This window comes from Caretta caretta, chromosome 5, assembly GCF_965140235.1.
Source record: "Caretta caretta isolate rCarCar2 chromosome 5, rCarCar1.hap1, whole genome shotgun sequence".
NCBI lineage: Eukaryota > Metazoa > Chordata > Testudines > Cheloniidae > Caretta > Caretta caretta.
Genome location: NC_134210.1, coordinates 47085743 through 47108343, shown reverse-complemented (window position 1 = coordinate 47108343; position 22601 = coordinate 47085743). Strand labels below are relative to the sequence as shown.

The window sequence follows — 22601 nt, the reverse complement described above, 5'->3', positions numbered from 1 at the left end:
CTCTGTATTTCGTACAACTGCAACCAGTGCTGGAATACTGTGTCCAATATTCAAAAGATATTGATAAATTAGAGAGGGTTAAGAAAAGAGTCACAAGAACGCTTAAAGGATTGGAAAACATGTCTTATAATGAGAGACTCCAGGAGCTCAAACTATTTAGCTTAACAAAGAGTAGGTTAAGGGGTGATTTGATCTCAAGCTGTAAGTACACACCTACGCAGGGAACAGAAATTTGATAATTGTCTCTTCAATCTAGCAGACAAAGATATAACAAGATCCAATGGCTGAACGTATAGGCGGCTCGTGAGTCTTCCATCTGGGGAGGCTTACATGTGAGTGCCGGAAGCTCCCTAGAAGTGTGGGGGGCCACTGGTGCCTGGACCATGGGCCTGCCCCAAGGCTTGACCCCCACTTTGCCTCTTCCCCTAAAACCCCACCCCCACTCTGCCCACTCCTCTTCGCTGTTTCCCCCTAGGCCTCCCCCCGCCTGCTGCTCGCTCCTCTCTGCCTCTTTCCCCAAGGCCCGGCCTACCTGCCCCTCACTGCTTTCTGGGAAAGAGGAGCAAGCAGTAGGTGGGAGGAGGCCTTGGGAGAAGAGGCAGAGCAAGAGTGGAGCCTCGGGGGAAGAGACTGAGTGGGGGCGGGGTCTTGGGGCAGAGTGTGGGTGGGGCCATGGTTCAGGCACTGGTGGCTCCCCCCACTTCTAGGATGTTTCCGGCACTCCAAAGGTGGCTGGCCGGAGCGCCTCCAAAGGGAGGTGACCTGCGCTGCATCCACAGTATTTGCCATCCTGCATGGCCAGCCTTTTTTTGGGAAGCTTAGCCTCCCCCAGCCTCTTATACACACCTCCTACGGCTGGAAGTTGAAGCTAGACAAATTCAGACTGGAAATGAGGCATACATTTTTAACAGTGTGGGTAATTACATTGACAAAATTTACCAAGGGTTATAGTGCATTCTCCATCACTGGCAATTTTAAAATCAAGATTAGATATGTGTTTTTTTCCCCCAAAAGATTTGCTCTAGTTCTAACAGGAATTATTTTGGGGAAATTTTATGGATTTTATTACATTGGGAGGTCAGATTAGGTGATCACATTAGTCCCTTCTGACCTTATGTGTGAATGAAAAGGTCTTGAGAAGTCTTGTCAATTTTTGATTAGCGGCAGATTAAAGCTTTATTAGGCAGTAAGAAAACCACTAGGGTGACACTCATAAATTCTATAAACTCACCATTCAAAATCAAGTGATTTAAACCTCAGTCCTACAAAGATTTACACAGGTCATTGACCTTACTTGAGATTAAGGAAATTACTCACAGTGCATAAGATTAATCATTTCTACAAATCCTTCCCAGGATTAGGGCCTTATTTTGGTTATTATAGCATGGATGCCAGAGGAGGTGGCAGATGCATAGGCCAAGATATCAGTTCATTAAAATGTTTGGAATTCAGGTTTTTTTAAAACAGAAAAATAGCCTTTGTTTTTGTTTTGTTTTTTTAAAATTTATTTGCCAAAAAAAAAAAACCAAAAACCTGTTGAGTTTTTCTACATTCTTCATGTTTATGCCTTTTATGATTGAAATTTGTACTAAAATGTTAATGAAATCATTATGGGATTTTTTTTTTGCTTACCAAAATGATTTGAATAATATTTTTAATGAGAAATGGGTCCATTTTGAATCTTGCAAACTACTTTAATCTTATTATGAATATTCTGACCAGTACTACAAAATCTGATTCTCTAAAATAGGACTTTCCCTTGGTCCATTTTAGAACAAATCTGCTACAGAGGGGTGAAAAGGTTTATATACATAACAGTCCTAGCAAACAAATTGCTCTCTGTCCTGACTGAGGTGCTTTTTGCCTGTTATCTAGTCCAGCGAAACTATACAAACAGTGTTAATAAACTGATGCTGAAGAGGGACAGACAGGTCTAACGTACATTCCCGCTCCCTACTATCTTATTTGCAGCTGCTCTGAGGACAGTCCCAGCGCACTAATGCTGCCAAGGGCACCAGTAGCAGCAGGTGTAGTAAGAGCGGAGGTGGGGAAAGAAAGAATACAAAAAGTGGGGAGGGAGATCTGCCAAGGAGACAACGCCTTCTTGTTTTGCATCACCACCAGGATGCAGTGGCTGGGCAGCAGCAGGGAGCAGGAGTTCAACAGAAGCATCGAGCATTTGGGCTCATTAAAGTCCTCTCGGTAGTGCGGGCTGGGGAGCAGAGCCCAGGGGCAAGGGGGCTGTCACAGCTGCAGAGAAAGGGTTAGGAAGAGACTCCAGGGGGATCTGGGGTGGGGGGTTGGAAGGTGAAACTGAAATCAAAGAGCACAAGAAAGCTGAGCAAGAGACGCCGCAAAGCCGGGCTTTCTGTATTGTGGTGCACTGGGTGCTAATCTGCAGTGGAAGAGGTAGCCTGACCCGTGGATGCAGGCTCTGGGCCGGTGCATGGGGGAAATTGGGAGACACCGGATTGAATCAGAGCCCGGTTTCGATTAACGGGGCGGGAGGGGCGCGCCGGGGAGCTAGACAGGCACCTCCGGCCGCCGCCACAAGTGACCCCAGGCTCGCGGCGCGGGAGCGGCGGCCGGCGGGCTCCTGGTAGCGGCGAACAGCTGGGCGGGGGGGCGAGATGCCCCGCCGGGGGGAGCGGCCGCCTCGCTCCCCTGTGGCTGTGCGGAGAAGAGGGGCCGCCGCGAGCCCCGCAGGAGGGGGCCGGGGAGGCAGCGGCGGGCGAGCGAGGAGATAAATGGGAGGGAGCGGCACGGCGAGCGCCACAGGCAGCGAGCGGCGGCTCGGCGGCGGGCGGTGCCCGAGGCACAGCGGCACAGGGGCGGCGGCGGCGGCCCCCTAGCCGCCCGGGGCCGAGCGGGCTGCGGCTGGGCTGGGTGCGGAGCGCGCCGCGCCGGTGGCTCGGGGCCGGCCGGGCGGCCGGCGGGGGGAGCGGGATGGGCTGCGCGCCCAGCATCCACGTCTCGCAGAGCGGCGTGATCTACTGCCGGGACTCGGACGAGTCCACCTCCCCCCACCAGACCGCCGCCCTCTCGCAGGGCACCGCCGCCACCCTGCACGGCCTCTTCGTCAGGACCGACGCGGCCGACTCCATCCCCTCGGTGCTCGCCTACCAGAGCCGCCCGCCGCCGCCCGGCCCCGGCCCCGGCCCCGGCCCGCGCCGCCAGCAGCGCAGGGAGCCCGCCACCCCCGCGGCCGCCGGCCGGGCTGGGGCGCGCCGCTGCTGCAGCAGCACCGAGGCGGAGACCCAGACCAGCCACGCCAGTGTCAAGGTAAAGGCGGGGGGCGGGCCCAGGTGCCGGGCGCGGCGCGCTCGCTGGCCGGGGGCCGAGTGGGGTCTGCCCCCTCCTCCCCTTGGCCCGCAGGGGGCGGCCGGCCGCGCCGGGGCTTGGCTGGTAGAGCTGCCCCGCTCCGGCGAGCCGAGGAAGCGCCGCCCGGCGCTGCGGAGAGATGCGCCCGGGAGGGTGCAGCCGCCGGGCGCCGTTGCCTTGGTGGCCTCGGCCTCGCGCCAGCAGCAGAGGATCCCAACCCCGCCGGCCGGGCACCGAGTCGGCGCAGAGGCGCTGGCCGAAGGCGGGCGCGGGCTGGGGACCCCGGGAGCTCGGTTTTCTCGGCACATGGAGCGCAGCGGGGAGAAGCGGCACGCGCCCCGGATGCACGTGGGCCGCGTGTGCGGGCAGTAGCTTTCCAGAGGGCGATGGGTGTATGTCAACCTTGCGATCCCTCCAAAAGCTTCTGGCTGCATACCGGTGGGTGGGTGGGTGTGTAGGGCGCGGGGCGAGATGTAATAAAGCCAGGCAGAGTCACAGCGAGGATTCTCATTCTAAAGGCATGTTTCCCCCATCCCTCGGCTGACTTATTTTACTAGGACTAATACTCAGTTTTAACATTCAACCAGGGTACTGGAACAATTTCTATAGTGAGGGTGCTGAGAGCCATTGAACCAAACTGTAAACCCTCTATATAATGGAAACCACATCAGGCTAGGGGGTGCGGCAGCACCCTTAGTTCCAGCACCTAGGCAGTCCACTCCAAATAGAAAAACAAATCACCCAAATAGACATGAATGCATAAGTAAGTACATTTTGGCAGACATGGCTATAGTACGGCTAGTAGTAGTTGGTGAAGTGGTTCAACAGATGGCTTTAGTCTGTAGGAGTCATTCGCTGGAAGTCTGTGGCTGGATTCCAGCCATCAGTGGTTAAGGTATGCATTGCAGCAATCTGCATGTGGAGTGTTACAACTTAGATGTAGTAGTTATGAGGCTTATTATATAATGTGGTTTTGCTTGGGTTTTTTTCCTTTTGTATTTTGTTTGGGTTGGCTTTTAGGAATAGTCTTTGATTAACTAATATTCAAGTGGCCTGGCATTTTCTCTTCATAGCCATGAAAGGTCTGTAGGAATTACTAGTTCATGGTGTCATCACACTCAAAAGGTTAGGAGGACTTGTGGCACCTTTGAGACTAACAAATTTATTTGGAGACTGGACACAGTCAAAATAGTGGTGCAGTTTAATTTTAGTTACCTTCTCATGCTGTAATGGTGTGGCAGTACACATAACTTAGAAATTAAAGAGACACCATGAACTTAAAAAATCACACTTCTGTCTGGAATCTTTTCACTTGAAACACATAAGCTTCATAGAAGTGAAAGAGATTACAGGGAAAATAATTTCCCATGGTATATTTGCTTGCTGTATACATTTCATAGCATTCTGTGTATATTTAGTTTAATTGTTTCCATCACAGAGGGGCTGATCCTGCACCCTTAGAATGAATGGGTGTTTGTTATTGACTTCAGTGGGAGCAGAATTGGGGCAATAGCTAGTTAGTCAGTGTCCCCCGTTGTTTGTATGGGTGTTTCACACAGCAACATGGGAGAAAAGCATTTTAAAGGATAAGAAAATGTGATTGTAAAATCTACAAAACTTGGGACGGATACAATTCTCCATACTGCTTTTAACTCTCTCGCTCAAAAAGGTGTCTTGGTTTCAAATTGGTGTCTCTTTAAAGGGACAATATTGATTAAAAAACATATGTTATAAACAAATACATTCCTTTACCTATGTTACCAATAACACCTTTGGCTATTACAAAAACATGTATTTTAAAAATGCAATTTATTTTTCATAACTTATGTTCTGCTAGTTTTTTACATTTCTCTCAGCATAAACAATGAAAATCAATGAAGTCAGTTTGACTTTTAGGTTCTTGGTTCTGCAATGTTTGGATTCAGACACTGCAGATGAATGTTCATTTCCTTGAAAAGAACTGTTTTCATTGAAATGTTTAAAAAGTGAGAATATTTCTGTTATTTTTAGATTTTATAAAATCTTGTTTTTACAGCATTTAAATTTTGGGCCAAATTTAAATTTCCCTTTAACTTTTGTCACTATATTCTATAAAAGTATGCCAGAGAAATAATGCCCACACTTGTACATATTTTACATTCTGTGACTAAAGTGAGGTTGGATATTACAGAATTATTACCCATACAAAACACTGTTCAATTCCGACCTGGTTACAGAGAAAAATTAAAAGCATGATACTGTAGTTCTGTGTTGGTAGATGCAGGTAAAACAAAGAAAAAATATTCAGAATTTTGGCAAATGGTCTGTTTACATTCAACTGCCCATTGTTTTAACTATTATAACTCTTGGTTCAATATATTATCAGGAATGCAGCATTTCCATTGTGGTCTGAGTTGTTATCTTTAGGAAAAGAAAATAGATTCATTTATATATAGCATTAGTAGGCAGGTTAATCCTGATGTCTTCATCAAATTCCAGTTTGGATAACTATGTACTATGTAGTTCTACCTACCTTTCCATTGCTGTTTCCTCTGTCTTTACATTCTGTCCTAAACAGTTGTATATTGCAGCTCCTGGTTAATGCATTGCTTGCCTAAGGTGGCCACACTTCAGTGTGGATCATTTGCATATCAGGTTGTTTATAAAACACTTTCAAGTTGATCAATGTAATTGCATCATCACAATATACAACTGACATTAAAAGAGAAGTTTACCCACAGTATGTTTTCAACTCAAAGTAATTCAAACAAAAGGTAACAAAGACTGATGGTTATTGTTTAAAATGTCATGCATAAACTTGATTTAAGTCCAAATAATCTGTGGCTCATTATGAGTGAGACAATGGTTATAAAAATACATTTCCCCACTTACTTTTTAACAAAATGTTCTAGTCTTCATCACCCTCAAGCATTCAAGTCTGTTAGTCATTCAGGGTACTTATGCCAACCATGGGCAGGAATCTCAGGTAAGTGTGTGAATTCATTTTTCACTACCATGTTTAAATGTATGGGTGGTGCATGACCCCAGTGTAGCAGGACACAGGTAATGAATTTTCATTAATTTGCTCGAACTAGAAGTAGCGGTACAACAAACAGAGGTATTGTTGTCATCTGCTTTTCATTCCCCTGTACAATTAGGTGGGGCCACGCAAAGCAGTTTGTTTATGTACACCGGGATCTCCCTTGAATCATCCTGAGAGATCTCAATGAAACTTTCATGGAGATACACTGCAATCCTCTCCCAAAAGTTTCTTGAGATGACAGCCTTATTTCTTCCTTTGCAGTAAGACACATCAGTCTGCGATTTCTTCAGCAGGCACCATTGCAGTAAACAGGTGCCTATGGGCCCATGTGGCTTCAGGATGCCAACATGGGCTATACTCTGTGCCTTTGTTACCCTCAGAGTGAGGGTATCAGCCAAAATCACCACCACCTGTGAAAAATAGTGCCAATGCTCAGGGCCATTGCCCTACAGTGATACACATGGAAATAAGGGCTGAAATTTTATTGTTTCATGAAACCCAACAATTCCCTCCTCAGTGCAACCCATGACCTTGCTGGGCTGTTGTCACCATGGCTGGAGCTGTGAGTGGCGGTATGCACAGGCTCTCCAAAAGCTGAAATGTCAATAAGCATGTGTCACACTTTAGGGGAGCTAGGGAAGGGAGTTCTGAAACTTTTGCTTTCTGATTCTGACTATATATACAAGGAAGGATACTTTGGTGTGTTTTAGCTCTTCCCCCTCCACACCCACTGAGCACTTTGGCCAGATAAGGAGGGGAAAAAAGAGGACTCAGGAAGAGGTTCTTTGAGATCCTGCAAGCCAGCATTGCATTGGACTGTGAACAGAAGGCCTGGAGGGTGAATATTTCAGACAGGATGAAGAAGCAAAGAGCGGACAAGAGACAGGCCGAGGAGTCAGAGAGGGAGATGCATCAGGGCATAATGGGGCTTCTCTGGCAGCAAACAAAAATGGCTGAAGAGTCTTGTTGACCTACAGGTTCAACAATCATAGGCTCGCCTCCTTTTGCAGTCAATAGAGAACTCCATTTTAGCACTTTCTGACACCCCCCAACTTTCCATGTGATGCTAGGGGCCGCATCCCTAATCCTCCAACTCCATCCCAGGGGACATTGAGGACAACCACAGCTTCACATGCCCTGCCCTTGAGAGACTTGTTGCTTTATGTGTAGCCAAAATTAACTGAAATGAACATGACTGTTCTTTCCCCTTGTTAGAATCTGTTCCCTTAATTTATTGTGGAAGTTTTAATTGTATTTGCTTTTTAATTGCACATTGAGTTTGGTTTTGTTTTTTTGCACTGGTTTTGATACGCAATGAAAATCTATTTTTTGGAAAATAATTTCTCTTTATTACTTCACAACATATGCTGCAGAATGTCTAGCACTAATTAAAAAACACTCACTACTTGTTATTGTTCAGGGCGTCAGAACTCATAGAATCAGCAACAAACACAGTTTAATAATTATAAATGTACGGCAAGCACTGCAAAATTAATAGGTGCATTAACAGATAGTGTTATGTTCATAAATGTATACTAGGCACCACAGAATTCCTAACAGCACCCAAAACTGCATAGCCAGGTAGAACACAATCCACCACACCATATTACTGTGGCTGACTGTCAAAGTGCTCTTTCAAGGCCTGCCTCTCCCATATAGCTCTTTGTTGAGCTCTTTTAATAGCCCTTGTGTTTGATTGTTGAAACTCAGCAGACAGCTGTTCCACCTCCACCCCAGCAGCAATTTTTCCCCTTTTGCCTCACAGATAAGCAGGACACAACAGGCAAATCTAAGCTTTGGGATATTTTTCTCACTGAGATCCAATCTAGTGAGTCTCTTGGACCTCCCAAAACCACATTCAGCTGTCATGTTGCACCTGCTGAGACATTAGTTGAATCTTTCCTTGGTGCTGTTGAGGTGGCTGGTGCACTGCTTCATAAGCCAGGGTAGCTAGAGGTAGACTGGGTCCCCCAGGATCACTGTTAGTATTTCAGCATTGCCAGTGGTGATCCGCTGGTCAGAAAAGAAAGTCCCTGCTTGCAGCTTTCTGAACAGTCCTGTGTTCTTAAAGATGCAAGCATCATGCACCCTCTCTGATCAAATCGATATTGACATAGATGAAACTTTTCCCTGGTAGTCCACCAGTGCTTGCATATCCAGAGAGATGTAGCTCTTTCTGTTGGTGTATTCTCTGGCAAGGTGGGTTGTTGGCAAAACAGGGCCATCTGCAGTTTGGGGACCCCACTGCTTCAAATCCATCCATTACATCTGGTATGTTACCAGAATCGCAGTCCTACACAGCAGAAGATTATTAATGGCCCTACACCCTTGCATGACAATGGCCCCTACTCTGGATTTCCAACTCCAAAATGATTTCCTACTGTCTGGTAGCAATCCAGCATTAAAAGCTTCCACAGTGTGATCACTTGCTTCTCAACTGTCAGTGCAGCTCTCATTCTGGTGTCCCTGTGCTGGCGATTTGGTGCGAGCTTGGCACACAGATCCAGAAATGTGGCCTTTCATATCCAAAAGTTCTGCAGCCACTGCTTATCATCCCAAACATGCATTACGATGCAATCCTACAAGTCAGTGCTCATTTCTCAGGCCCAGAAGCAGTGCTCCACCATCTGAAGCAGCTCTGTGAATGCCCCCAACAGTCTTGAATTGGTTTTCACTATGTCCCACAGCTTTCTGTCCTCTACAAAATTGTCATGTCCCCTGTTGCTGCGGTTCTTCCTGCAGCTGGGCAAATACTGGAGGACAGTTTGTCCTGTATTTGCAATGCACATGACATAGCTGTGTAGGCTCCATGCTTTTGTCAGAGACGGCAGACAGTGAAAAGTGCCATGTAGGGATTTTTTTTAAAAAAGGTGTGAAAATAATGCGATTTGAATGGTATATGGGGATGGAGAAAGTTGCACGATTGGAACTTGACCGCTGGCTTCCCATCATCCTGCATGACTTGTTTCTGCCTCACCACGCATTGCCAAAATTTGCCAGAAAACAGTGCACTGGATGAGGATGAGTTGCACACCAAAGGGATACTCGCCCTTGGTGCACCACACTGTGTACCATCACAAGCACTCCTAGGGAGTACACACAGCATCCACACAACGAGACAACAGTTAGGGGCATGAGCGATATACCAATTGTGGGGGCTTTATGCTGATGTAACTTTAGTCACCAAAGTTTATAGTGTAGACATGGCCTAAGTAAGCATGCATTCTTTCCCTTAAAGATTAGTGTTACATTTCAAAATTCTCATTGCTTAAGTGAAGCTTCTGCTTGACATATATATTCATATTGGTAATAATACTTTGCAAATCTATAGCAAATCTTTCATTTGAGGATATCCAAACATTTTACAAATATTAAATAATGACACCAACTTCCTGTACATAGGACAAAGAAGGGATCACTTCACCTATCACTCAAATGCAGACAGTTCTGGGTTGTGTACAGCAACATTCCACAACACTTTAATAAAAAATATCATAGAAGTAAAGAATATCAGATCGAGAGAAAAGTTGGCCTTGAGTTAACAATTCGATTCTTATGCAAAGTGCTATGGAAGCTTCAGTTACAAGAAGTGGTCAGGTCTTCTATTTTACACCTCATCAGGAAGATGACACTTTTACTAAAAGATGGTAATATTGTTAAAAAAATTCTGTAGAAAAGATAATGCAAAAAACTGCCCAGTGAAAACTCTTGTTCAAACATTCATTAAAACAATTCTTTAAGTAAGCTGAAGAAAATAACAAAAGTAGAAGTTTAAAAATTATTTTTGTCAGAAACTCATGTCTATTAGATATCTGAGAGAGTATAACCATACTTGTAAAAGAACTGTTTATCTATATTTGCTAATTAGGACTTAATTGTAAAGAAGTTAAAAATACATTTACAAATTGCAGATGTTATAGCAATGTATTTACTTAAAATGTTAGTTTAGAAATTCCGTATTTTTAAAGTATCAAGTGATTAAATCTATTAATTTTGCAGATTTTAAATTCAGTTAATTTTAAACCTAACCTTGCTGGCCTAAGGATCGAACTTTAAAAGGTTCTACCGTCCATTAGTTTTCTACTGATGCCTTGGTCCTCCTTTCTTTTCTATTTGACAGAAAGGAGAGCCAGTAGGGTTTCTTTTCTCTTGCCATTTGTCTTTGTTGTGAACTTTACTCCAGGTTTTTCTTTGCTTCCTGGATGACAATCACAGCAGAAGCAGTTCTTGATGGAGTCTTCAAATTCTTTGTTAAAATCCTAGATTTACTTTTATGAAAACAGCTCATTTGAAACATGGCCCAGAAAGGGAAAGAAATACAGGGACCATACCCTCCTGTTTTATCAGACCAGTAACTATGTTAACTCTGCTGAGGAAGTTGATTTCCACTGAGCTTCTTAGTGTCCTATGGTCTGCCTTTCCTGTTCACAAAGAAAAAGGAATGAATGAAAAACATGAATCTGAGGAGGAGAGGGTTTTGGAGAGCCTTGAGAAACCTGAGCACTGAGAGAGGTGTTAAGTCCACAAGCCCATGGGGAGGTGCAGTTCTTCAGGCTTCCTCTTCCTTCATGGTCCTTCCAAATGGATGTGGTATTCTTTGCTTCTGAGACATTCTAACGGGGTCTAACGTGGAGCACTGCCTTGCACCTAGAGAAATATTCAACTCCATAAAGCAACATCTTGCCTGAGACAATTTGAACAAAGAGATTGATAGTAGAGCTCTTAGAAAAGTTTCTTTTCTTTTTCATTATACTGCTGTTCTGATGGCTGCTATTCCACTCACTGTATGCAGCTAGAGTTCTCATAGCACAGAGAGGGCAGACACAGGGGGAAAGCCTCCTTGAAGGTGAAATCTGAGTCACTCAAGACAGCCATTTGTAGAAGCAACCTCCTTCTTCATGTCGCATTACATCATGGGAATCATGGTTTCGCCACTAAGTATGGTCTGTAATGGCCTGACAGTCCTCTTGAGTGTGCCCTTGGATAGCAAAGGTATCAGCAACGTTCTTGGAATAAACTGAAAAATGATGGTAACACAAGGAGTGTTACAATCCTGAGCCTGAGGGACATAGGATAGCAATCTTCTTAGAGCTGCTCTATTATCAGGCTTGGCCTGGAAAATTCTAAGCATGTAGGGGACACCAAATAGCCAAGGCTTCAAATCTGTAACCACCTTCTATAAATGAGTACAATAAGGAAGGCTCTGCACAGATTTTGCTCTCGTATGCCAGACTTCATGTGGTATAGGTGAATTCCAAAAAATACTGTAGTTACTGTGAGAAGCAACACTAGACAGGGAAGTCTGTGGCTAGAAGCCCTGTTATGGCCTGGATGAAACAGTATCTCAAGAAAATTCAAATCAGACACTTAACAAGAAAACAAAACATCCTGGCAGACAGACTTAAGTAGTATCTGCTCTTCTCAAAGGACATACCGTGTTTCCAGAAATAGTCTACATGATCACAGACTCCTGGGTTGCTCTAGACATTAACTTGTTGACCTAAGTAGATAGCAGTAACTATCCAGGCCCAGGAGCAGCATTTGTGGATGTTTCTGCCATCCCCAGGACAGATTTCTTTGGCATGCGTTTTCTCTGGTGTGCCTACTTCACAGTATCACAAGAACAGTGTGAAAGGTCACCATGATAGTAGTAGCCTCAGACTAATCTAAATGATGGAAGGGATTCTGTTCTTCTTCTGCTTCTCCTACACAACTTTCTGTCTCGTAGCACCTAAACATCTAAGAAGGGTTCAAAAGGGATGACTAGCTGCCATGGACTATGTTAGATATCTGGATAGATATTTTACTTCAGCCACTATCTACTGCGTTTTAGACTGGCTTTAGTTTTTGGTACTGTCAAGGCAGAAGTGGCTTCTCTCCCCAATAGCCTAGAATTTTTATGAGGGAAATTAAACAAAGACCTTTCCTCCTGGTCCCTTGAAGTTCAAGTTTCAGCTCTGGGAGCTGTTAGGGGAAGAGTGCAGGGTGTACAGATTGGGTCTCAGCTGATAGATTAAATATTGCTCCATGGCAAGCAGAGAGTGCAGTCTTTTTGCATGTTCTCTCTGTAGTATGCCATGCTGTGCAGTTCTGCTGCAGTTTGAACCTTGCATATCTGAAAAATGAAGAACCATTATTTCTCCCAATGGGAATACTAGCTGAGTTTCATCAGTCACAAAATTATGTACTAAGAATGCAGAAATAGATATTCTTATTCTTAAACCATGACTGGCTGTACTGCCTGTCAGTTGGAGACGAAAGGAGAAGCATCGCAGTAGTCACATAATGATAGATTAGCATGTAGAAGGCTTATTAACAGGTAAGCATTGTCAACTGGAGCTTGGGATTGATTCTGAGGTCTAAAAAATGAAATAATCTACATGTTCAGTTTTGTAGTTTCTGAATATAAAATTGAAAAACCTTTTTTTTAACAATGCCTTTTTGGTTTACTGTACTGTATTGCATTTGATATAACAGTATTGCTTGTGGTGAAAGTGGTAAGCATCTGGTTCGCTTTTCTGTCTGCAAGAAAGAGGCTAAGAACAATATGTGAAAGAAGTGGGGAGGGAGACAATGGAGGTAACTTGTAAGAAGGGCTTAGAGAAACATTGTGAAAAAGCCTGATCCAAAGACCTCTGGAGTCAATATCTTCACTTCAACCAGTCAAATCTAGCCCTGTTTTCTTTGTTACGGTTTTCTCATAACAAAATACTTCTGGAACATGTTAAACCTATATGATTTTATTGGATTTCTCTTTAATATGTATGTAATTTTTCCTAAATCATTTTTAGGGAAGATTAGATTAAAGGTCTTTTTACCCCTCTGTACCGGTGTGGTTGCTAGGAAATAGTATGTGAAGTGTTTCAGAGTGCAGCAGAATTAACTCTTTTTCTGAAGTGTTGTCATGGTGACTAAAAGTAATATTTTCTGGACTTTAAAAAATAAAATAAGACTAGAATAGCAGAATTATAATTTTAAAAAATCCTATAACAACCTTATTGGATGTTAAAATAGATACATTATAATTAAATGTGCGAAGATCTGAAGTCCAGTTTAATGTGTATTGAAAAAACACTTTTGTGGGAAGGGGAATGACTTTGTAATGATGAAAACTAGGGCTATATTTACACTTTGATCTGGAGGGTGTGCTTCCCATCTTGAAGTGACATACTCATACTAGCTGTTATCCAGCTAATGTGCTAAAAATACAATGTAGCCACAATAGTGCGCATACACAAGCTAGCTCCTCCTGCCACTTGCGCTGCCATCCCTATGCTCTATTTTTAGCACGCTGGCTTGAAGAGAGCTAGCAGGAGTATGTCTCCTTGGTCTAGGAATCACACCCCCAGCTGGACATGTAAACATACCTAAGTGTTTGACCCTCTGGTATACTGCTGTCTTCCATTCAGCCAGTTTAGTAGTCGCCTTGCTACCCCCAATAACTCATTGATTTTGCAATCTAATAACAGCTTCAATTGACCTCTGGTGGAAACATCATCTTTATGCATAGAGGTAACTAAAGTTGGGTGATTTATTAAGGGGATTTTTAGTTTTCCATCTCAAGGTGACTAGTTCAAATGTGCCACAGACTGATAGTGACTGCCTGTAATTAAGGCCCTGTCATGTTCAGTTTTTACAAAAGCTATTGTTCATTTTTTTCTGATTTTCACCTGAACTTTGGAAGTGCTGGAAACGTCCAAGACCCAATGTCATAAATATAAAGGGAAGGGTAAACCCCTTTGAAATCCCTCCTGGCCAGGGGAAAGCTCCTCTCACCTGTAAAGGGTTAAGAAGCTAAAGGTAACCTCGCTGGCACCTGACCAAAATGACCAATGAGGAGACAAGATAGTTTCAAAAGCTGGGAGGAGGGAGAGAAACAAAGGGTCTGTGTGTCTGTCTATATGCTGGGTTTCTGCCGGGGATAGACCAGGAATGGAGTCTTAGAACTTTTAGTAAGTAATCTAGCTAGGTATGTGTTAGATTATGATTTCTTTAAATGGCTGAGAAAAGAATTGTGCTGAATAGAATAACTATTTCTGTCTGTGTATCTTTATTGTAACTTAAGGTTTTGCCTAGAGGGGTTCTCTATGTTTTTGAATCTAATTACCCTGTAAGATATCTACCATCTGATTTTACAGGGGAGATTTCTTTATTTCTATTTACTTCTATTTTTATTAAAAGTCTTCTTGTAAGAAACTGAATGCTTTTTCATTGTTCTCAGATCCAAGGGTTTGGGTCTGTGGTCACCTATTCAAATTGGTGAGGTTTTTTATCCAACATTTCCCAGGAAAGGGGGGGTGCAAGTGTTGGGAGGATTGTTCATTGTTCTTAAGATCCAAGGGTCTGGGTCTGTAGTCACCTAGGCAAATTGGTGAGGCTTTTTACCAAACCTTGTCCAGGAAGTGGGGTGCAAGGTTTTGGGAAGTATTTTGGGGGGGAAAGACGCGTCCAAACAGCTCTTCCCCAGTAACCAGTATTAGTTTGGTGGTGGTAGCGGCCAATCCAAGGACGACGGGTGGAATATTTTGTACCTTGGGGAAGTTTTGACCTAAGCTGGTAAAGATAAGCTTAGGAGGTTTTTCATGCAGGTCCCCACATCTGTACCCTAGCGTTCAGAGTGGGGGAGGAACCTTGACACCCAACTTCCTGCTCCAAAAGGAGAGATCGTGGCTCGGTAACCTGGGCCACCATCTCTCCTTCCCGAGCAGGGAACCGGGTCAGAAGTACTGGAATGCCTTGATTGCTGGTGTGCATACTGTTGGCAATTCCATGCCCACCACGTATACATTACCAGTTTTGCAGATAGCAGAGATAGATATCAGCTTTCAAAGCAAATATAAATTAGTGAACTACTTCTCATGCTAAAATGGGTGAGAAATGAAAAACTGTATCTGACTCTGTTTCAGAACGTGGTTTTTTAAAAAGTTTTTAAAAAATGAAAACAGGAGACGGGAGTGATATTTACTGAGAAACTTGTAAAGTTAATTTTTTTTCACTGATTTTTCACTCATTTTTAAACTTTTGTAATAAATACTGATCAATTCCTGGGAAACTTTAAACAGAATAAAAACTGAAAATGAAGGGCCTTATATGTGATTATTACATCTGATAGTTATTTAATAGGACTTTGAATATAAAGTTTATCAGGCTGACTCATCTGTTATGAAGCTTAGTCTTGGGAATCATGAAAGATTTCCTTCCCCCTGTTGCCTCTCACAAATCTACTGCAAATGCTGTTTCTCTTGAACTGCCTGCTACTACTTGCCACCAGAAGGCTAGGTGTGTACAGGAGGTTATGACTGAAGTATCTTGCAGCTGAGGGAGGCCATCTGGTATAGTGATGGGGTATGCTGGTCTTACACATCTCAAGAGATGGAGCCTGGACACTATCACCATCATGTTAGGGTTATGGGAGTGAGGGGGTTTTGGTTTTGTTTACAGTCCACAGGCTGCTGAAGATCCATCCCTCTCTCCTCTTAGGGCCTCTCATTGGGGTAATGGGCTGTGCAAAATGAGGTGCTCATTTACATGAACTATCACCACACCTTAAAATATTCTGTTACTCTGGACATGTAAAGTTTGGGTATTTTTTTTTTAAATATTTGTGGTGGGAGGAAGGGAGCTCTGTAGAGCAGGATATCATTTCTCCTGAATAGGCTGATGTGCTGCACAGCCTTCTGGAGTCTAGGTAGCCTGTAAAGCCATAACTGTTTTTTGCAGGATAGAGCTATTAGTCCAAGGTGTACAAGCATTTTCTCCTTGCAGTTCAACTGTTATTTATCTGGCCTATTCACTGATCCAGCCTTTAGCACACAAATATCTATAGACCTTTTTCTCACCCACATGATCAGTACAACAGAACACAATGTACTAGAGTTGTACTATTTCTTTAGACTCCCACCTTCATTTACATCCCTGTGAATAGGGAGTTATTTTGGAGAATCATTCAAAATACATCAGTACATATCTGCCCACCCACTCACTGCCAAGTATTTTATATTCTGAATGCAGGAAAGGCAGAGCTTCAACTGTTTCCAAAAACCATTTCAGTTTAATGATGACTGTGCTCATTAATAGTGCCTCAGTGCAGAGCTCTTAAATATTAAATTACTTAGCTCTTTAAACACACAGAATCCATTTTTAATGAAATTGTAATAAATTGATGCATTCCATGACTTTCCAAAACTAATTCCGTGGGTTCATGGCCACTGAGGGGCAAGTGCTTCCCCCCTCTCCTGGGGGCACAAAGCATCCTGATGACACTGGAACCAGCCTGATTCCACAGCATGGGTGGAAAAGTACAGGATTCCAGGAGGAGCATCCCATCTGCGCTGCACAGTGCAGAATTCTGTGTTAGATCCCTGCGCCTGAGTGTGTAGAGTATTTGTGTGTGTCAGGCAGGCTGGAGGAGGGGATATCAGATCCACTATACTCCAGTTCCCACCATTGAGCTGCTCTACAGCTAGTTTGTGGTCTGTTCGGAGCCATTATTTCCTGTCTCTGGCCTTCATGGATCTACCCAGGTCACAGCCCAAAATATGTACAGAAGCCAGCATTTGACTCCAAAAACTTAAAAATTGCGGTGATTTTAGTCAGTCACTTGGCTCTGCACTGAAAAAGTGTTAATGTTTTTTTTCCCTCAGGGACAGCAAAAATAGCATACCTTACTCCTACTCATTCATGACAGGCTTATGTATTTCTTAGGACAAACTGTGCTCTCAGCCAGTGTGCATACATCAGTGTAATTCATTCCTGTTCAACTACAATTTGTTTGTAACTTGTTTTTTCAGACCTGATTCTCCTCTCACACTAGTTTAAGCCTGGAGTGGGTCCACTGAAATCATTGCAGTTATACCAGTGTAAAAATCATGTAAGTGAATGTAGACTCAAGCCCTTGGTTTCAAAAAGATCATTTTGAATCTTCTTACCCTGTTGTTAGCTCAGCCAGTTGGAAATTATGTAGGAAACTTTTCCCCTTCTCTTTGTTGATGTAGGAGCCTCTCTGTCTGGGATTGCTATACAAAGGGAAGCCATTTGAACGCAAGTGTTAATCATCTTCATTCTATTGCAACTTTATTTTATAATAATTACTGTTAAGTGCATTTCTAAAGGGCATATCACAACGCTGTCTAGGCACCAAGGGCTAGATCCACAGAGGGAGTTAGGCGTAGCAACCTCATTGTTGCCATGCCTAACTTTTAGGTGCCCTGTTGCCCAGAGGAATTCACAACCCTGAAATAGGAGCCCAGGGGGAGGTAGGTGCCTAAGAATGGAATCCACAGAAGCCAGCAGGCTGAGTGGGGAGCTGCCTAAACTAACCAATAGGAAATACGGAGGAGGGAAGTGTGGCCTAAGCCCTGCCCTTCAAAGAGATTTGGGCACTTAAGTCCAGGCAGGAAGGAAACTCCTGTCTCTGTTTGGTATCTCCAGCCATGAACCCTTTCCAGGAATTACCTCTGTAGTCACCTCTGGAATTACCGAATTACCTCTGGAATTACTGAATGTACCTCTGTAGTCACACTTTACACACCATTGTAATAATCTTTGTACAAAGTATCAGAGCGGTAGCTGTGTTAGTCTGTATCCACAAAAACAATGAGGAATCCAGTGGCACCTTAAAGACTAATGGATTTATTTGGGTATAAACTTTCGTGGGTAAAAAACCCACTTCTTCAGATGCATGGAGTGAAAATTACAGATACAGGCATAAATATATATATTGGCACGTGAAGAGAAGGGAGTTACCTTACAAGTGAAGAACCAATGTTGAAGGCCAATTTAGTCAGGGTGGATGTTGTCCACTCCCAATTAACTGATGAGGCGGGAAAGAGGGAAAATTCCAAGAGAGGGAAAATTCCTTTTGTAGTGAGCCAGCCACTCCCAGTCCTATTCAAGCCCAAATTGATGGTGTTAAGTTTGCAAATGAATTATAGCTCAATAGTTTCTCTTTGAAGTCTGTTTTTGAAGTTTTTTTGTTCTTTTTTTTGAAGTTTTTTTGAAGTTTTTTGAAGTTTTTTTGTTCTAAAAGTATGGCTACTTTTAAATCTGTTATTGAGTGTTCAGGGAGACTGAGATGTTCTCCTGCTGGCTTTTGTATGTTACCATTCCTGATGTCTGATTTGTGTCCATTTATTCTTTTACATAGAGACTGTCCGGTTTGGCCAATGTACATGGCAGAGGGCATTGCTGGCAGAATATGTCTTGTGAGGTACCATTTGAAAACTAGTAACTCACTGGTCAGTAATATCACAATGAAATGTGTGTAGCAACATTATATGTAAAGATATGAACATATGCTGAAATTATGACTGAAATGTGTTTGCCAGACAAGTGTGGAGAGGGAGTAAACCTGTTTTTCAAAGACAAAAGACAAACTGATGCCACTAGCCAGGTGCCAAAGTTGACTGGCAATGACCGATCAAGTGGCCATTCTTTGGCAGCGAAGGGGAACAGATCAATCTGCATTTTACCAAACAACAGCATAGAACCTTTTTCACCACAAGACTCCTGCCTCACGTCTCATAGCTGGAAGGAACTTTATCTAGGTCAGGGATGGGCAAACTTTTTGGCCTGAGGGCTGCATCTGGTTATGGAAATTGTATGGTGGGCCATGAATGCCCAGTGGGGGAAGGGCACTCTATGGGGTGTAGTACGGAGGGCTCTATAAGGGATGATACCAAGGTGGGAGGAGAGGGGACTCATGGGGTGTGGCATGGGGTGGTACTGGGGACTCCTAGAGGCCCTGCTGGCAGTGACACCAAGGCGACTGTACCAGGCACTGCCACGGGCAAAGGCACCCTAGCTGGGATGGGTGCAGCCCCTGGGCATTTTCAAGGTTCTCAAGGATGGGGCCGTAGGAGACCGGGAGGGGATTGGGTGCGTTGCCACGTGGGGGGCTGCCTCATAGGAGCCGGGTTCTGATCCCAGAAACGGTGCGGTGAAGTCGTGCCTGTGCAGTGTGGTTCTGCATGCCAGAAGATGGTGCTCATCAAGGGAATTGAGAGTAGGGGGCTGGGGAGCACTGGGCAGAGCAGGGCAAGCCCCTGACCATGCATCCCAGCAGGAGCTTGAGGGCCAGATAAAAATGTCTGATGGGCCGGAAGCGGCTTGCGGGCCATAGTTTGCCCATCCCTGATCTAGGGCATAGAGTTGCCAACTTTCTAATTGCACAAAACCGTACACCCTTGCCTTGCCCCCTGCTCTGCCCCTTCCCCGAGACCCTGCCCCTTCTCTGAAGCCCCACCCCCACTCACTCTAGCCCCCCTCCCTCCGTTGCTCACTCTCCCCCACCCTCACTCATTTTCACTGGGCTGGGACAGGAAGTTGGGATGCGTGAGGGGGTGAGGGCTCCAGCTGAGGGTGTGGACTCCAGGGTGGAGCCAGAAATGAGGGGTTCAGGGTGTGGGAGGGGGCTCCAGGGTGGGGCAGGGGGTTGGGGTGTGGGAGGAGGTTTTTGGGGTGTGGGCTCTGGAAGGGACTTTGGGTGCAGGAGGGGGTTCCAACCTGGGTCAGTGGTTTCGGATGCTGGTGGAGGTGCGGGGTCTGGGAGGGAGGTAGGGTGCAGGAAGGGGTTCCAACCTGGGGCAGGCAGAGGGTTCCGGTTGGGGGCACCTGCTGAGCAGCGCTTACCTCAGGCAGCTCCCGGTCAGTCGTGCAGCAGGGTTAAGGTGGGCTCCATGCCTGCCCTGGCTCCACGCTGCTCCTGGAAGTGGCCGTCATGTCTGGCCCCTAGGCAGAGGCGCAGCCAGGCTGGTCTATGCGGTGATGGGGATCAGGCTTCCAGCTTCAGCCCTGGGGTGGCAGGCAGCAGCCTCTGGTTGTGGGGCTTCAGGCTCTGGCCCCAGGCTCACCACTCCCACCATTGCCCCTGGCCCCTGCTGCCTCCTCCAGCCCCAGGTGCTGACCATGGGGCTTTGGGCTCTGGCTGCACGATGGTGGGCTCTGTCCCCTGTTTGCAGGGCTCTGGGCTCCAACTGCAAGGCCATGGAATCCACTCCCAGGCTCACCCCCCCCCCCCCCACATATGCCTTTGCTCCTGCTGCCTCCCCTGGCTCCCCTGTCATAAATATAAAGGGAAGGGTGAATACCTTTAAATCCCTCCTGGCCAGAGGAAAAACCCTTTCACCTGTAAAGGGTTAAGAAGCTAAGATAACCTTGCTGGCACCTGACCAAAATGACCAATGAGGAGACAAGATACTTTCAAAGCTGGAAAGGGGGTGGGGGGCAGAGGGTTTTCTCTGTCTGTGTGATGCTTTTGCCTGGACCAGAGCAGGAATGCAGGTCAGAACTGCTGTAAAGAGTTAGTAAGCAATCTAGTTAGATATGCGTTAGATTCTGTTTTGTTTAAATGGCTGATAAAATAAGTTGTGCTGAATGAGATGTATATTCCTGTTTTGTGTCTTTTTGTAACTTAAGGTTTTGCCTAGAGGGATTCTCTATGTTTTGAATCTGATTACCCTGTAAGGTATTTACCATCCTAATTTTTACAGAGGTGATTCTTTTACTTTTTCTTTTATTAAAATTCTATTTTAAGAACCTAATTGCTTTTTCATTGTTCTTAAGATCCAAGGGTTTGGGTCTGTGTTAACCTATGCAAATTGGTGAGGATTTTTATCAAGCCTTCCCCAGGAAAGGGGGTGTAGTGCTTGGGGGAGTATTTTTGGGGGGAGATGTTTCCAAGTGGGCACTTCCCCTGTTCTTTGTGTAACACTTTGGGGGTGGCAGCATTTAACCTAAGCTGGTAAGAATAAGCTTAGGGGGTCTTTCATGCAGGTCCCCACATCTGTACCCTAGAGTTCAGAGTGGGGAAGGAACCTTGACATGGTGGCAGAGCGGTGGGATTAATCTGAAATCATTTTGAGATTTTTTTTTTGCACCAGAAGCACAGAAGAATTTTAAAAGATTTTAAAGGGTTTTATAAAAGGGGACAAAGCAACAAGCATAACAGAACGGATTTGTCTTTTGTGAGCTGGAATTTTCTCTACCTAAAGGCAGGGTAGTTAACCTCCTGCAGGGAAATTCACAAGTTTTTCAGAAGAGTTTTTTTGTTTTAGCTAAGAGCAACTTAGGGTTTTTCTGTCTATTTGCCTGGAGACAAAGGTGTTAGTTTTTTTTTTAAAGGATTTTCCTGTAGGCTGACAATCACTATCAGAGAACATAGGTATCAGGGTACAGCACAACCTATTTTTTTTTTGACAAGCCAAGTTTTTGTTTGTTCTATTTCTAACTCTCTGGTGTAAAGTTAGTTAAAAACAGAGAGGCAAACATGTCAGAGCCCAAGGCAGAAACAACCAAGAGGCTACCCACAGGAGAGCTATGGAGGCAGTGAAAGAGGCAGAAAAAAACCAAGAGGCTGCCCAGAGAAGAGCTATAGAGGCAGAAAAAAACCAAGAGGCTGCCCACAGGAGAGCTATGGAGGCAAGGGAAAAAGAAATGGAGGAGAAGAAAAAAGAGAGGAAGCATGAACGGGAGTTGGAGAAGGTAACGGCTGAGCGGAATCTACTGGATAACCCTAACAATCCTTCCCCAACAATCCACAAATGGGAGCGACTATTGCTGAATATTTTCTCACCTTTGAGAGACTGTGCACTCTCCATAAAATTCCTGAAGCTCGCAAGATGATCACATTGATCACAAAATTGACTGGAAGAGCTCTGGACATATTCAATAAGATGCCTATTGATGAGGCTTCTGACTATAATAAGTTCAAGGATTTGGTTTTAAAGCAATTTCAAATTACTTCTGAGGCTCTGCCGGAGCCTGAACCCCAACATAGTGCACCAAGCGGAGAGCAGTTCACAGTCAACGGAAACAGCCCCATCCCCTACATCGCTTCCAGAGGCACCAAACCTAGGTCCACAATCCAATGAGGAACTGATGTCTCCAGTATCAAGGGAACAGTTCCAGACCAAACAGAAAGCAGATGAAAGCCTCCAGAGAGCTTGGATGGCAGCACGGAGCAACCCACTGCCTCTCAGCTCTTCTAATCAATCCAGGTTTGTTGTAGAAAGAGAACTTTTATACAAGGAAACTCTTTCTGGTGGACACCAGGAAGACTGGCATCCTCAGAGACAGTTGGTAGTTCCAACTAAGTACCAGGTAAAGCTCTTGAGCTTAGCCCATGATCATTCCTAGTGGCCATGCTGGGGTGAACAGGACCAAAGACCGTTTGGGGAGGTCATTCCACTGGGAGGGAATGGGCAAGAATGTTTCTACCTATGTCCGGTCTTGTGAGGTATGCCAAAAAGTGGGAAAACCC

At 44.8% G+C, this 22601-nt stretch overlaps 1 protein-coding gene across 6 annotated transcripts in view; it reads left to right on the top strand.

Moving 5' to 3' along the window:
* The first annotated feature begins 2327 nt into the window (after positions 1–2327).
* The window catches only part of PDE8B (phosphodiesterase 8B), a 160158-nt gene continuing 139884 nt past the window's right edge, over positions 2328–22601 (top strand). For 2 of the 6 annotated variants that reach the window (XM_075128518.1, XM_048849530.2), the window contains exon 1: positions 2909–3282. In XM_075128518.1, the coding sequence (XP_074984619.1) occupies positions 2947–3282 (336 nt within the window). In that variant the 5' untranslated portion in view covers positions 2909–2946. Of the gene's footprint in view, positions 2410–2908; positions 3283–12549; positions 12663–22601 lie in introns of those variants that run through there. The other 4 variants (XM_075128519.1, XM_048849531.2, XM_048849532.2 and 1 more) reach the window with 3 other exon arrangements.